The 15,836-nt window shown below is 43.9% G+C and overlaps 1 protein-coding gene and 1 pseudogene across 1 annotated transcript; one reads left to right on the forward strand and one right to left on the reverse strand.

The window, feature by feature from the left end:
- The first annotated feature begins 1,036 nt into the window (after window positions 1-1,036).
- LOC115686250 (UPF0481 protein At3g47200-like) lies at window positions 1,037-2,764 on the forward strand. Its single transcript, XM_030611477.2, has 2 exons — window positions 1,037-2,044; window positions 2,136-2,764. Exons 1-2 carry the CDS (start codon window positions 1,249-1,251, stop codon window positions 2,621-2,623), a joined length of 1,284 nt encoding a protein of 427 aa, XP_030467337.2. The 5' UTR covers window positions 1,037-1,248; the 3' UTR covers window positions 2,624-2,764.
- A 1,160-nt stretch (window positions 2,765-3,924) lies between these two features.
- On the reverse strand, window positions 3,925-12,510 carry LOC115663770 (uncharacterized; annotated as a pseudogene).
- Window positions 12,511-15,836: the final 3,326 nt, after the last annotated feature.

Below are 15,836 nucleotides of genomic sequence, written 5' to 3' on the forward strand. Positions count from 1 at the left end.
TTTAGTATGTTGTTCGTGAGACGAGGGCTACAAGTTGATCGGTTTCGTTCGTTGAGAATGTCCTTCGAATTCTCCAATCGAGGTTAGGGTTTTCTCCTCTATTTATGTAAATCCACCTTTGTGGTGATAAAAATGATGTTGTATTACTGATGTTGTGCATTTAGTGTGTGACTAGAAAAGAGCTTTATGTATACTGCTTTCTTGGTGATTAGTTGAAGTTTTTGGGGCGATCCGTGATTTTTCTCTCATTGGTTTCTACATTAAATCTTGATGTCGTTGTTGCATTTGTCTCCTTATTATTACAAGGTTCAATTGATGGAATATTGTTGGTTGTTGCTAGGATTACGTCGATTTCGGTCGGTTTAATCGTAGAGAAAATATTCATCCTAAATTGAGCTTAGTTCTTGATGAATTGTTGCCCCAGTTCTCCCCAACACAATCTTCATATCTCGGCTTCCTAATCGACACCTTCTGCAAATACACTTTGCTCGGGACGAGGAACGCCTACTTCTACAGCCTCAGGCATGAGCTCCTCACGCATTGCCGGAGGCCCTATAACAAGTGGAAGGCGATGTTCAAGCGCGATTACTGCAGTAGCCCGTGGGCGGTCCTCTCGGTTATCGTTGCGATTGTATTGCTTGCCCTGACCGTAGTGCAGACGATGTGCTCAGTCCTATCTCTCAACTACCTTTGCTTTTTTTAATGGTAAATTGCCACTGTAATGCTCTAAGTCCACTGTCAAACAAAAATATAAGCACGTGCTTTGCTTATTAGTATACCTAAATATGATGGATTGAGTTGGTAATATTACCAATTGAATGGCTGCCTGGTGTTCACCAAAACCTCCTTACGAACGTGCTTTGCTTACTAGTCTCTGTGCTTTCACATAAAAAAACACATGGAGCTGGAGCCAACCTCAAGAAAATGCAAATTGGTTTAAAATGACTTGTGCATCAATTATAAATGTGAAATTACAGAGAGTACGAGGACGAAAATTTCCGGCCATGCCTAACAGTCAGACCAACCAAACCCTATGTCTGAATTCCCGCTCCTTCTTTGTTTCTGTTCCTTTTTTTTTTTTTTTTGGCTAATTCCTTGATGGCTCCGCATTAAAGAGGCCACACCTGATTTCTGGGCTTATTCTGGCACAGAATACCCTTTTTCTTGCCCTGGATTTTGCTCAAACCTTTGCTCTTGATTGACTGAGGAGGGAAAATTTTTCTTTTTAAGGTTGAGAAGAAACAGAGGATGGCAGGAACAGGGCCGACATCTGCAAGTGACCATCATCACGGTGAACTCGTAACTTCAATAACCAACAGAATGAAGCAACTATCTGCAGTATCTGTGGACTGTTGCATCTACACCGTTCCGGAGAAGCTCCGGCGGGGCTACGAAGAGGCCTACACACCTCGCGTCGTCGCAATCGGACCTTATCACCGTGACAAGGAAGGCCTCAAGCCGATGGAGGATCAGAAGCTGCGATACTTGCAAAGCTTCCTCCAGTACAACCGGAGGTTTGGCCTGGAGGACTACATCGAGAGGATCAAGTCCTGGGAGGGTCGGGCCCGGAAGTGCTACGACAAGCCGATCATCCCCGACTTCGATGAGTTTGCACAGATGATGCTCCTCGACGGCATCTTTGTGATCCAGCTCTTCCTGATGCAGTGGAACTATAAGTGGAGGCCGTATGGCGACCCGATCTTTGGCAAGCCATGGATGATTAACGACGTCCGCCGCGACATGTGGCTGCTGGAGAACCAGATACCGTTCTTTGCCATCCAAGAGCTGTTCGAGATGGCGTACGGATCGCACCAAAAGCACACACCGGGGCTGCTCGAGCTTGCGTATCAGTTCTTCCAGCCGCGGATGAAAATGGAGGAGCTGCCGGAGGGGGTGATGGAGTCAGAGGTGAAGCACTTCCTCGATGCGATCAGGCTCTTGCACTTGCCATCGGTCAGGAAGGCACCATACGAGAACCATGAAATGTTCAAGTTCATCCCAAGTGCAACCGAGCTGGTGGCGGCCGGAGTCAAGCTGAGAAGAGGTGAGAGTTGACCTGTGTCATTTTGTTTTCTGAATTTGATTCTGTTTCGTTCTCTATTTATCTCCTTATCTTCTACTAACAATGCTCTCAGGTAAAAGCCGGTGCTTGTTAGACATCAAATTCAAGAATGGAGTGCTCGAAATCCCGCGCCTCGGTCTTTACCACACAACGGAATCCTATTTTAGGAACATTATCGCCTTCGAGCAATGTTACTACCGGGACGACAGTTATCTGATCGACTATATGGCCTTCATGGATCACCTGATCAATACCCCAGGTGATGCAAATTTGCTGATCGACAAAGAAATCATAGAGAACTGGCTCGGCAATGAGGATGCTGCCACACGCCTACTCAACACCTTCTGCAACGAAACTTACATGTGGACAAGAAACGCCTACTTCTACGACCTCAGGCATGAGCTCGTCGCGCATTGCCGAAGGCGTTATAACAAGTGGAAGGCCATGTTTAAGCGCAATTACTGCAGTAGCCCGTGGGCAGTCATCTCGGTTGTCGCTGCGATTGTGTTGCTTGCCCTGACTATAGTGCAGACCGCGTGCTCAGTCCTATCTCTCAAATAACTTTGCTTTTTTAATGGTAAATTGCCACTGTAATGCTCTAAGTTTGGATTGAATTGCGTGTGATCATTGGTCACTTTCTATCAGAATCAGCAGACATCCATTTATGTATGTTAGTCGGTGCAGAATATTAGCTTTTCACTATCCAATACATTTCACGACGACGGAATGGTGAATGAATGGGATGTGGCGATTCAGCCCTGAGATTAGCTTGTAGGCCCTTCTCAGCATTTAGCAATTAATAAACTTGAGGCATGTTGAGAATGAGTGGTTGAATATTGCCCGAAGTTTTTGCCGAACGCACGCCTACAGAAGATGGGGCACCAGAAACAGAGGGAATGACTAAGTGAACTGGAACTTCTATAGCTAGTCTCTTAAAATATTGCCTTCACCTCTCAGATGCCATTGAAGTTTCTAATTACACGATACAAGAATATGGCCGAGATAGAGACATTCTCATCAGGTAACTTGAAAATCAACTGCAGCTATCTGCATTATGCATAAAATTGTATCTACGCCATAATATTCTATCTAGCAGTAGATATATGCAAGTTTTGGAGGATTCTCTACATAGTTGTAGAACGAGTTCTTCCAGACATGAAGCAACCGAACCTGAACATGACAGATGCCTCTTCACCATCCTTTGCAACAGACGCTATCCGTTATGAAGTCAACTGGGAGCTCCAGAAATCCACACGGTAGCAAAAATCAATAACTGAAGGAGGTGATGCTCGAGTGGAAAACCGAGCAGACAATGATACTATACTATCAACAATCCTAATAGTAATACCAACACAAAAATCAATGATTGTACATGTTAATAATAGAACCTGGATTGAAGACGTGCATAGTTTCTGTTCCCTACGGGTAATGGATATAGTTGGATACGCTATACCTTGCATATAATAGATTTTAGACGTGTTGATTCACAAGTGTACAGACAAATATGCTGTTGACAGTGCTTGACAATTTCATTCACAATATTGCATTTATGCTGGGTCTATAGAGCTTTCAAATAAAATTCTACTAGAAATATGCAACCTAAGTATCGTTTACATGCTCCTTGGTGTTACTCTCCATGTGGTTGATGTGAAATTACTAATCCTCCCACTCCATGTAGTTGCCATTTCTGCCCCAAGGCGATACAAAGCATCCTACTCACCCAGAGAAATGTCAGCTCTTCAACCACCGAAAAAGTGAAATGAACTCTGGTCTCTTGTATTTATGATTAAATAAATAATCTACAAACACAATTAGTTCAAACACAGAAATGGTAAAGATCAACCAATCACAATGTGACTTCATTAAAAATATGGATTTCCTTTATATGTTAATGTCCTCTCCTCAGCTCCCATGCACCATAAATGACCTTGCAATTCCAAAACTCTTTCCACTGCTGCTGTTTCTCACACAAACCTGAAAAGTCCAAGAACCGTAAATGTTTTACCCCATTCCAGACGATATTTTCCTAATCTGATGTCAAAATCCTTCCCATGTGCAAACAACATTGCTATCTTCGCCGTGTCCCCAAATCCCACCAAAAGGTCTACCTCCAAGTCTCTGACATATCCATAGAGATAATACAAGCGAAGACTAAACATGCATGGGGATGAGTATCCTAGTGTCTTGGTAAGTTTCCTTTGCACTACTAGGCTTTCCTGGTGTCGAGCATCTTTATACCCAACACATCTGTCAACTACCACATCCCTGATTTGAGACAACCCTTCCTTCATTGCCTCATGCTTCTTTAAATGGAAAAACAATTCTTCTTCATAATTTAAACATCAAATGAGGTCATCAAACATCTCAAGGACATCTTGAGGTGACTAGCAAGGATCACCTAAAAGGGGGTGAATAGGTGATTTAAACAATTCTTGATTAAGTTAAAGCGTAAATAAAAGAACAAGAACAACGTTCAGACTTTAAACAGTCTTTTATAGCAATTGTGTGAATGTGCAACGTAATAAATGAACGGAACTGTAAGGGATGAGAAAAACCGCACACAAAACGTATAGTGATTCGTCTTAGATCAATGCTATGTTCATTCTCTCACACTGACAGCCTACTGGATGGATCCCACTAGATGATCAATGAAGATGTTACAAATTTTGAGTAATAACACTCTGTGAATGATAGGTCACTCTATCTCACTTAATAACTCTTACAGTATGTCTCTCAAGATCACAGATTTTAGCTCATGAAAGACAAGTAGTAAAGGTCGGAGTATGCTTAGACTTTGGAATTGTAGATTATGGATTTCGTCTCTTGCTTCTGCTCCTCAGCACTTGGTCTCTTTTTATACTCCTTCACTTCCAATCTGGCCGTTGGACAGTATTCAAATGATCATCTTCCAATCTTTGGACATATTTGTATAAGAAGGATTGAGTAGCCATTGAGTGATAATATATGAATCCCGTTGAATCTAGTCACCCATACAATCAAATTTTTGGTTTTTATAAGAAGAACCTCTCCATTTAGAAAGAAACTTGTCTCGAAGTTGATTGTCAATCAATTTAAGATATTTTGGGAGAAGAACGGTAGAAGTGCCAAAACTTGTGTACGGCGCTCATTTTAGTGTCAAAAGTTTCATTTGGATCACTTTAGTGCCAAATTTTTTGAAAAACACTCATTTCAGTGCCAACTCCGATCAGTTTGGCCGGAAATCCGACGTGGCCTTTTTTTATTAATTTTTGAAGCCGATGTGGCTCGCCGGAGGTTGAGTCAGCATGCTCAGTCAGCATGTACACATCAAAACGACGTAGTTTAGCATGTACACTTGGATTTTTTAAATATTTTTTTTGAATTTTTTTTCTTTCTTTTCTTTTTTCTTTTTCTTTTTTCTTCTTCTTCTACCTTGAGTCACCGCCGGTGACCGGAGGCCGGCCACCGGCCACAGCCGGCCGCCTGCGGCCTCAGCGACGGCGAGGCCGTCCTGCGCCATGGCCGGGCGAGGCTCGACCTCGCCCGGATCCGGCGAGGTCGGGCGAGGTCGAGCCTCGCCGGCCATGGCGAGGCCGGCCTCGCCGTCGGCCGGGTTTGGCGACGGCGAGGTCGGCCTCGCCATGGCCGGGCGAGGCTCGACCTCGCTCGAGATCCGGCGAGGTCGGGCGAGGTCGAGCCTCGTCCGGCCGTGGCGAGGCCGGCCTCGCCGTCATTGGGTTTGGCAACGCGAGGTCGGCCTCGCCATGGCCGGGCGAGGCTCGACCTCGCCAGATCTGGGCGAGGTCAAGCCTCGCTCGGCCATGGCGAGGCTCGACCTCGCCGGATCTGGGCGAGGTCGAGCCTCGCTCGGCCGGCCTCGCCGTCGCTGGGTTTGGTGACGGCGAGGCCGGCTTCGCCGTCGCTGGGTTTGGCGAGGTCGAGCCTCGCCATGGCCGACACAAGAAGTCCGACAAATCGAACGGGTCGTCTCCCCGCGCCGCGTCGCCACAAGAAGTCCGACAGATTGGACGGGTCGTAGCCCGCGTCGGAGAAGTCGAACAGCCCGTCGAACGCCACGTACCTGCCCTCCTCGTCCCCGCCGCCATACGCATCCCTGGCCCCGTACTGGAACGGGTCGTCGTAGCAGCCCGGGAACCCGCCCTCCAGCTCCCAGAGCTCGCCGATCCCGGACTCCTCCGACGCGACCCGGACCAGCTCGGCCTCGCGCCGCACCGCCTCGCCAAACCCGGCGACGGCGAGGCCGGCCTCGCCATGGCCGAGCGAGGCTCGACCTCACCCGGATCCGGCGAGGTCGAGCCTCGCCCGGCCATGGCGAGGCCGACCTCGCCGTCGACAAACCCAGCGACGGCGAGGCCGGCCTCGCCACGGCCGAGCGAGGCTCGACCTTGCCCAGATCTGGCGAGGCTCGACCTCGCCTGACCTCGCCCGATCTGGGCGAGGTCGAGCCTCGGCCAGCCATGGCGAGGACGACCTCGCTGTCGCTAAGGCCAGGCGGCCGATGGCCGGCCTTCGGTCATCGGCGATGACCCAAGGTAGAAGAAGAAGAAGAAAGAAAAAGAAAAAAAGAAAAGAAGGGAAAAAATTTCAGAAAAAATATTTAAAAAATCGAATTATACACCTGGAAATGCCACGTAGACCAATTTTTTTAAAAAAAAATTCCAAGTAGGTTTAAAATTTTAATTATAAAAGCCACATATTAATTTGGCCGGAATTTCTCGCCGTTGGCACTTAAGTGATCGTTTTTCCTCCGATTTGGCACTTAAGTGAGTCGGAGAAAACTTTTGGCACTAAAGTGAGCACCGTACACAAGTTTTGACACTTCTAGTGTTCTTCTCCCAGATATTTTGCATTATAAATTTCTCTTACAACCTTTGAGATCGAGTCAATCAAGACTTTCCATTTGCGAAATCCAAGCTAGATTACTAGCTGTTGTATACGTTCTGAGTTTGCGTTAAAGTTTGGATATAGTCTAGTTCTATATAACCTGGTCTTGCATTCATAACTTATGTCAAGATGGTTGTTCTTTAAAGTCTGAACCTTTCGAGTCTGAAGTTTTTCATATGCCGTATAAAGTCTGAACTTTTTCTTTTGTAGTATAAAGTCTGGACTTCTCCTTCTGCCATATATAAAGTCTGAACTTCTTGAAGTAAAAGGTTTGCCATCTTCAAAGTATTAATTTTCTGAATCAAAATACTTCAAAGTATTTATCAGACTTACAAAATACTCATGAATAGTTTTGTCGACTTTAAAATCTATTAGGACATTTTCCCAACACATCTTTCCACTTTCTTGAGGCTAAGGAGTTAGCCTTTGTAGCTGGTGAAACACGCCCCCGTGAAGAGAAGTCGGCATGAAAGGAACTTGAAGTTTCATTTAAGAACTCTAGGCAAACAGAAACGATCTGCCGACCCATCTTAGTGGCATCTCTTGGGAATTGGCCATTCAAATAGTCCAACTCATATTTCAAGCCATTTAGTATCTCCTCGAGTATAGGAGTCCATATTTGGTGTTGTGTCACCTGCAGGCACACTGTGAGACGCATCGATTTCCTTTCCCGAGCAGAAGTGTTAAGGATGACGCTTATCTTGGTCAAGAAATTTATGAACATGGGCTCTCTTTTGTTCAGAAAACCTTCTATATATTTTGAAGTTAACAAAACTATCAATGGTTCGTAGCAATCATAATAAATGTAAAAAGTGTTTCTATTTTAGGTAATATTCACGTTGAAAGGATTTTTTTTATGATTGAAAGATCTTTTGTACAAGTCTAGATGAATGGAATTCTATATTGACTAGAAAGCATCAAGATCTCATGTCTACATAATCTACATCATTATCATTGTAAGAGTATCTTTGAAAGAATAGTTGATAATATCCAAGAAGCCATAAGCAACGTACTACATGAATATCAATAGGTGTACTGTGTGAATATCAGCAAGGCAATTGGATGAATATCACAGCATGAATAGCGGCAAGGCTAATAAGTGGATATTAGCAGACAACGCTGGAGCAGATGTTGGATATGATTAAAAAGAGGTGAATATTAATAGAACACCTATTCTACTTGAGATGAGATTCTTATCGCGAAATTTAAGATTATCATTTTGAGATACTTAATCTCATTCTTTACAGCTAATGATCTTATGTGGATTTCCACTTTAGAAGATCTTGATTGACTATCAATCTTAAAGATTATCTTCGTAAAATAATCAATCATGCGAAATATCTTGATTGATTGATAATCATCTTGAAGGCAAGATTATTTCCATAACTAAAGACCTCCACTTTTGTAAACCAAGATTTGGTTGTATGGTCAGCTAAATCTGTGACATTCCAAATTTCGACCCATTTTTGGAATTTATAAAGCGTGTATTTTGTCAATGTGCTTATAGTAAAATCTCGCCCGGAACTGATCACTCTTGGGTTATTTTCAAATTAGAGATTTCGCTAAAATCGTACTCGATCGAATTTGGCCGTTATTTAGAGCCCAAACTTCGGTGTCAAATTTCTCAGAATTTCGTGACGAATTTAATTGGACGGTGTCGATATTATTGTGGCCAGCGTCAATATTGCCCGGAATTAGTGAAAAATGAAATTTGGACTGGGTGCGGATTTGGACTAGTAGACCTCCCTCGTAGTGTATTTTAGTCAGTGTTTTTGGCATTTTCCTAATTTATAAATTAGGGTTTTTAGTGAACCGTTGGATCGATTTTAAATTCGAACGTGGGCCGTCGGATCGCACTCATCGCGTTGACTCTCTCTCTCTCTCCCGCGCCCGTCCCCTTCCCCCCAGCTATGCGCGTCCCTTACTCCCCCTTACCCATGCAGACCTCTCTCTCTCCTCCTTTTCTTCTTTTCTTTTTCTCCTTCTTCTGCTTCTTCTTCTTCTCTTCTGCCTCCTTCCCCTTCGCCGCCGCTGCCCTGCTCCTCTCTGCTCGCTCGCCGTCCGCCTTGCGCCGCTGAACGCCGCCTTCTTGCCGACGAGCCGCCACCACCTCGGCTCCACCCCAATCGAGCCGCGCCACTGCCCGTCGCCTCGCGATCGCCCGTCGCCGGTCCGCCCAAGCCACTATGAGTGCTGCCCTCTGCCCGGACCAGCCGCCACCGTCATGCGCCGACGTCGCACGCTGTCCAGCTGTTCGTCCCAGCCCAGAGACGCCGTCCGCTGCTGCTAACCTCCTCGAGCCCGACTGCTTCTTCTTCCTTCTCTTTCCCCTGTTCGCATGGCTTGTAGCCGCACCGGAGCTGAGACCAGACCAGTGCTGCCGTGCATCGCTGCTGCTGCTCGTCCCGTCGCCACTCCAGCTCGAAGGCGCCGACGAGCTGCTGCTTGCTGTCGTCCGCGTGGCCGAGCTCCCCTCCTCCCTCTCGCGCGCACCCCTGCTCGCGCTCAACTGCCGTTCGTCGCTGCCATGAGCCGCCGCTTGAACACCGGAGCTGCTGCTGTCCCGGCGACGTTGCTGCTTCTGTGCCGTCCAACTCGCCGCCGCCCGCCTTGCCACAACCCCGACGACGTTGCTGCTGCTTCCTTCCCCTGTTTCTCTCCCTCGCTGCTCCCTGCCTCGGCCTCCCGTCGCCGTCGCTGCCCAGCCGCCGCCGGAGCTGCTGCCTTTCCGGCGAGGCCCCTGCTCGCCCCTGCTGCCGCCGAGCTGCTGCCGCCTCAACCGGAGCTCTTTGTCACCCCTACCGCCCGGCTGTGGCCGAGAGCCTCGCCGATCGCCGTTGTCGCTGCTGTTCCGGCGAGTCCCCGCTGCCCTTGCCCGTTTTCTTGTTCAAGTCGAGGTAAGCGACTCCCTAATCCCGACTTAGGATGATGGATATTGCTAGACTTGTTTAGGGGTTTGTGTGTGGGCTGAATGTAGCGGATATAGTGGCTGTTCGGGGCTGATTTAGTGGCCGTTTAGCGCAATTTGGTGGCTGATCCGTGGGCTGGTTCGGGGTGAACGAATGGGTCGGAGTATGGGCTGAATCGAGATGATTTATGGCTGATTTTTGTGGTTGGATTGGAGGTCGTTAGTGCTGGAATTTATGCCAAGATTGTCGGTCGTTCGTGCGTGATTTAATGGTCGTTTGACGGTAGTTCATGTTGATGATTCGTGATGGGGATAACGCGCATTATGTGAGCTTTGGCTTAGTGTGATTGTATGAGGGGCCGTTGATGTTTGAACGTTGATTTAGCGTGTGATTGTCCCGTATGATCTAATGCTTGATTCGTGTTCATATGTGGTGAATTATTGGTGGGTTCTCGTTGTCAAATGCGATCAAGGATGGGTGAGTGATTCATGACTTGAATTGGTGGAATTGTGGTTGTCTTGGTGCACATGAGTGGCAAATGGTATTGTGGTTGATCGAATATCCTTGGTTGATGTTTGAATATGTGAATAACATGGAAATTGATTGAATTATGTGGCGTGTGTGTTTGCTTGAAAAGCCCGGATCGATCGGAGGGCTGCCAACCTGTGGGGTGTTGACCCGGGTTGTGAGAAAGGACTTGTGGGGTGTTGACCCGGATCGTGAGAAGAGTCCTGAGGCGTGTTAACGCGGGACAAAGCCTGAATTGATCGGAGGGCTGACCTGAGGCGTGTTTACGCGGGTCGTGAGAAAGGTCCTAGAGCGTGTTGACCCGGGACAAAGCCCGGATTGATCGGAGGGCTGTCAACCTGGAGCGTATTGACACGGGTGGTGAGAAAGGACCTGTGGGGTGTTGACCCGGGTCGAGAGAAAGTTGGATGTATGCGCATGTGTAATGTACTTGATTGAATTTGGTGAATGCACGTGTGTATGGCGCTCGGGTGATAGTGATATGTACATTGGGTGTTATTATATTAATAGTAATTTGACTAACGTGCAGAGTTGGCGTGTGATTTGAGGCGAGGTAAGTGTGTTTATGTGAATTCGAATATGTTAATTGTTAGATTGCATGCTGAGGCTCGTCTGGGTACACATTGGCCTATGTGGGGTTTAGGTTGTCTGCTTATTGAGATTTATTCTCATTGTTGAATTATAAACAATTTCAGATCCGCGATCGTGACCGAGTTGGAGACGCCGTTAGGATACCACGGGGACCGAGGATAGGTCGGGTTACCCCGTCTTTTGAGCGCCCCGTTTTGTAGAGGAGATAAGTTTACCAACTCCACTCCTTTTTGATGAACGTAATTTAAAGTTAGTAGCCTGGATGGTTGTGGTGTAAATGAAGGTTGTAAGCCAGTGCCAAGTGTATGAAATGTTTTGAGTACGTGCCTTTCTGCTACCTCTCTTTGAATGTTTCTTGTCAGGGGTATTCGATTTTTGCTTCCACTTGCGTATGTCTTGTGTGTTTCGTTTGGGTCAGCGACGCGTCCTGAGACGTCGCGTTCAATACGACCGTCGTAGGGGTGTCGCGAACCCGTTGGGGTTCGGGGCGTGATAAAATCGACGGGATCTCTAATTGTTCAACCTCAATAGCTACCTAATCTTCTCAACAATTGTCCAACGGGTAGATTGAAAATTGATCCTCGAAATTGTCCAACAGAAGTTCAGATACTGAGGAGTATAAAAGAAGACCAAGGGGCTGAAAAACAAGATAGATCAAGAATACAAAATTTCAAATTTCGAGAGATTTTCACATACTTTGAATTGTCTTCTGAGAGAATATTATCGTAATATCTTGAGAGGTGTTAACAGTATTATAAGTGTGTGCTTGGGTATGAGATTGTGAGACCTATCGACTTGAGTATTAGCAGCACCTTTGTGGAGAAGTGCTTGAATATTATCAGGCACATACAACTGTAACTTCTCATTGATTATAGTGGAATTCAGTCAGTAAATTGTTAGCGTGGGAGAGTGGATGTAAGTTTAGACTAAGGTAAACCACTATCAAGCTATGTGTGCAAAGTCTTCTATTTCTCAGTTCATACTTACTTATTGCTTGATAGAAACACTGCACCTGATAATTTGAATGTTACTAGAATCTGATCATATTCATAGTTTGTTTTTCTTGCACTTGATCATATTCATCTTGACATCTTTAAATTCCACAATATTTGTCAAGATTTCGTATAATCACCTATTCATCCCTTCTATGTGATATTATTAGCCTACTTCATCTTTCACTCACTTTACTGAAACAAACATGGGATGTTGACTTTCCAATCGCATGATATGTTGCAATACTTCTCTGCAGTGTCTGCCGGATTGATGGAACCCAATAAAAGCTCTAGCAAGCGATCTTTAACATGAGCCATCTTTACCATCCACGAGTTGTTCATCAAGTGAATCCACATCCTTTAAGCAGTCGCTCAATTTCGTCATTTTGCAAAATGCCTTCTCATACCATCTCGCAGGCAAAGTCATCCCACAATCTTCACAAAAACTATGATAAAACATCACGTTCCAAGGCACGAATCCATTTATGTGGGTGTCAAGTTGCTTTCCTCAGCAGCTACTGTTCCACAGATTCTTGTAAGCCATTATTAGCTAGCTCTAACAGCTCCTATTGTTCCACAAATTGAAATTTGACAGTCACTAATTGACAAATGACTTAGAGTAGTGGGGGCACGAGTTTGTGCATGGACTTTGTTTGCCCAAAATTGCAGGCGCTTGCTTTAGAATGAAGTAGCCATTCTCATCTCCCAAAAACTCTTCCCTCACTTGAAGCTCTTCCGTAGGCTCTCAGTTTCAATTTCTAATGCTGAGAGCCTACTTCGCTTTTGATTTTCTTTTTATTTACTTTGATTGTCTTTTTCTTCTCTCCCAATCTGTTTTGGAAGATTATGTGCGTGAATAAATTTCTGTAGCTGATCTTGGGTGAACGTGAGTCCAGCTTGGCCATTCGTCTAGTTGACAGCCATCGAGGAAGATGTCCGTGACGTGGCTCCACAACCTTTTCGAGATTAGGCCGCTCTTTTCTCCAGATTTAGATTTAGGTCTAGATCTAGGGATTTTACTCTCCTGATTTAGATTTAGGTTTAGATATAGGAGTTCCTTACATGTATTTGACTTGTGTTCTTTCAACATACTGATGTTGATATCTCTGTATGGCGATGGTGATAAGGACGTTGAACCTAGATGCGCACTGCAAATTGTTGTAAATGGAGTAAGGGATCTTGGCATGTGCTCATCACTGAATCTGGTGATTGATCGCCAAATGTTTATGGTGGCAGATCTGTTCTCGAGGGATGAGAATGTGCTTTTAGCTGTAGACTGTGCTTTGTGCTTTGTTATTTATATTCTAGTATTTGCTTTGTTCCACAGTTTTTTGGTATTTGCTAGGCTTGTATGTCTTCTATGTACCTATTGGATATTATTATGATGAATGAAGTTTTTTTTTCGACCAAAAAAAAAGTAGCCATTCACAGAGCTTGCAAATACGTGACTTTAAACTAGTGATGAGGCGTGATCATGGATGGATAATGTGAAGAGGAAGAATTTAGTTTTTTGGAAGAATTGAGTGGATGTGTTGAATTGGGTGGTAACTTGATGAAAGAGAGGATAGTGAGTATTTCTAATTTAGACAAAAGGGTAATTTTAATTATTTTAGAATATTAAAAGTGAGACTAATGATATCCCTGACTTAAATATATGCATATCGTAATAACAAGCAAAACCCTGTCCCGATGGTCATCCCGTGGCAACAATATGTGAAGAAATAAATCGCATGGAAAGTCATTGACAATACAAATTATGCAATACATGTGATTGACCGGTTATACTAGATCAGTCACGTAATCGACAGATAAAACACTTTGTTGCGATAAGACCTTGGGTAAATATTATCAAAACCCCCAAATTGGTACCCCGTGAAAACATATACCCTAAATTATTTTTCCCTCATAATCCAATGCTTGTACTTTTCTCATCTTTATGGAAACCTCTCTTCGATACACCCATTCAAGGCAGATAAGAGTACTGTAGTATGCACTTATTCAGACACCTAGGAAGGATAAGAGTACTGTCTATGCAGCCACTTAGAACCAATCCAAGCCAAGGATACAAGATATTGATATTCAGTCTCTTGCTTATGTTTTGCCTGTGTTTTTAGATGAGACAAATGCACATCCATCCATCACAAAGATTTCCTTTTGGGACTCAAAACTATATATGAGATAACGCGAAGTTGCATATGAGCAATCGACCAGTCATTAGCCAACATAATTTAAATGTTCCATCCGAATTTCTTTATCCATGCTGATAAATTTCAATAAATGTTAACCAGTCTTAAAAAACGGTTGGTAAACAAAATGATCAGTAACTTCTTTTATGGTAACTTGTTCGTAAGTTACCAACCTTTTTTTTTTATGAAATTAACGACTTTTTGGATAGTTTGTAAATTGGCAATTTTTACATACTAACTTACTAACTTTTATTTGCATAATTTACCATCTTTTCGAACTTATTAACTCTTACATGAAATTACCAATCTAAATTAGAGTAACTTACCAATTTTTGTCATATTAAATTACCAACTAGTTTTGGGTTGCAAAATTTCATTCAAGTTACTTATAGTAATTGTTTTTCTCAAATTTTCAATTTTTTACTAACGTACCAATTTTCATTAGGCTTGATTAGTAACCTTTTTCACTTAACAGCGTAACACTCATCACTAATTTTTCTCCTATTAAATTACCACATAGTTTTAGGTTAACAACTCTCATTTGAATTTATTACCAAGATTTATTTATTTAAACTTCCTAACTTTTAATACTCTTTATAAAAAATTATTTGCATTTCTTAGCAACACCAGACAGCAAATTACTAGTCGAGGTTGATTTTCACCTTACTCCAATCAGAGGCAAGTCTCAGCCAATTCTCTTGTAGGGGTGCACATGTAAAAGAGCATCTCTTTGTTGATTGCACTGCACATGTATGTACCACTAGTCGCCTTGAGGCTACTCAGGCGAAAACATGAAACATAGAGGTATCAATTTATATTGCCAAGAACTCCAAAACTTCATGTAACTGTGAGCAAAAACGCTCGATTTTCATCGGCCTTCCCATTCATGCAAATACATACATTAAGTGCACAAGGCAATGGTACAATCTGTAGAGGGCTAACAAAAGATTAAATATTTATGAAAGCAATGAAATACACCATTCATCACTTGACAAAGTAATGGGTAAATCAATCATGCTCAATATGAAGATTTTATACATCCGATAGAAAAATGCAAAGAAAAGTTTCAGCCACATTATGCATATTTGGCCAACTTTGTAATCCATGTATCACTAAGACATCAATAATGAAGAGAATAGAACATCTTTGCCGAAAAAGCAACTATCGCGCTAATCCTGGTAAAGAAAATCAAACTGTCTGCAAAGTTACCGAGATTAGTCTTCTGAAGATCTCTGAGAATCTTTATCCATCCATAAATACCAGCCGAATCGGCAGATTAATTACTAACTATGGATATCAGATGGCTATTTGAACAGCCATTCGAAAGAAGACTTGCTTGGTCCGAAATGATACCATCTCGGTGCTTTCCTCCTCCTCTTCCTCCTCCTCAATTAACAAACTACATGTCAATCTATCCGATCTTGCCGGCAGCAATCCTCCAAAGCATGAAAAACAATGACTAAATTCATTATAATTGCTTTCCCTCGAGTCTGCGATTGTATACCACATTCGCTTTCATCCCCTTCATCGCAACATTGATCCTGCCGTCCTTCTTGATATCTAATTCTTTTCCATCAGTTATTTGGCAATTTTCTGCGAGTTCTTTTTCCTTCGACTTTCCAGTATCAGCAAACAAGTGCTCCTTGATGTATAAGCAGTGCCTTGCATTTCTCCTCCCCGAACT

The sequence above is a fragment of the Syzygium oleosum genome, unplaced genomic scaffold (genome assembly GCF_021117445.2).
Source record: "Syzygium oleosum isolate NSW1041296 unplaced genomic scaffold, Sole_v2.1 Sole_v2.16, whole genome shotgun sequence".
NCBI lineage: Eukaryota > Viridiplantae > Streptophyta > Magnoliopsida > Myrtales > Myrtaceae > Syzygium > Syzygium oleosum.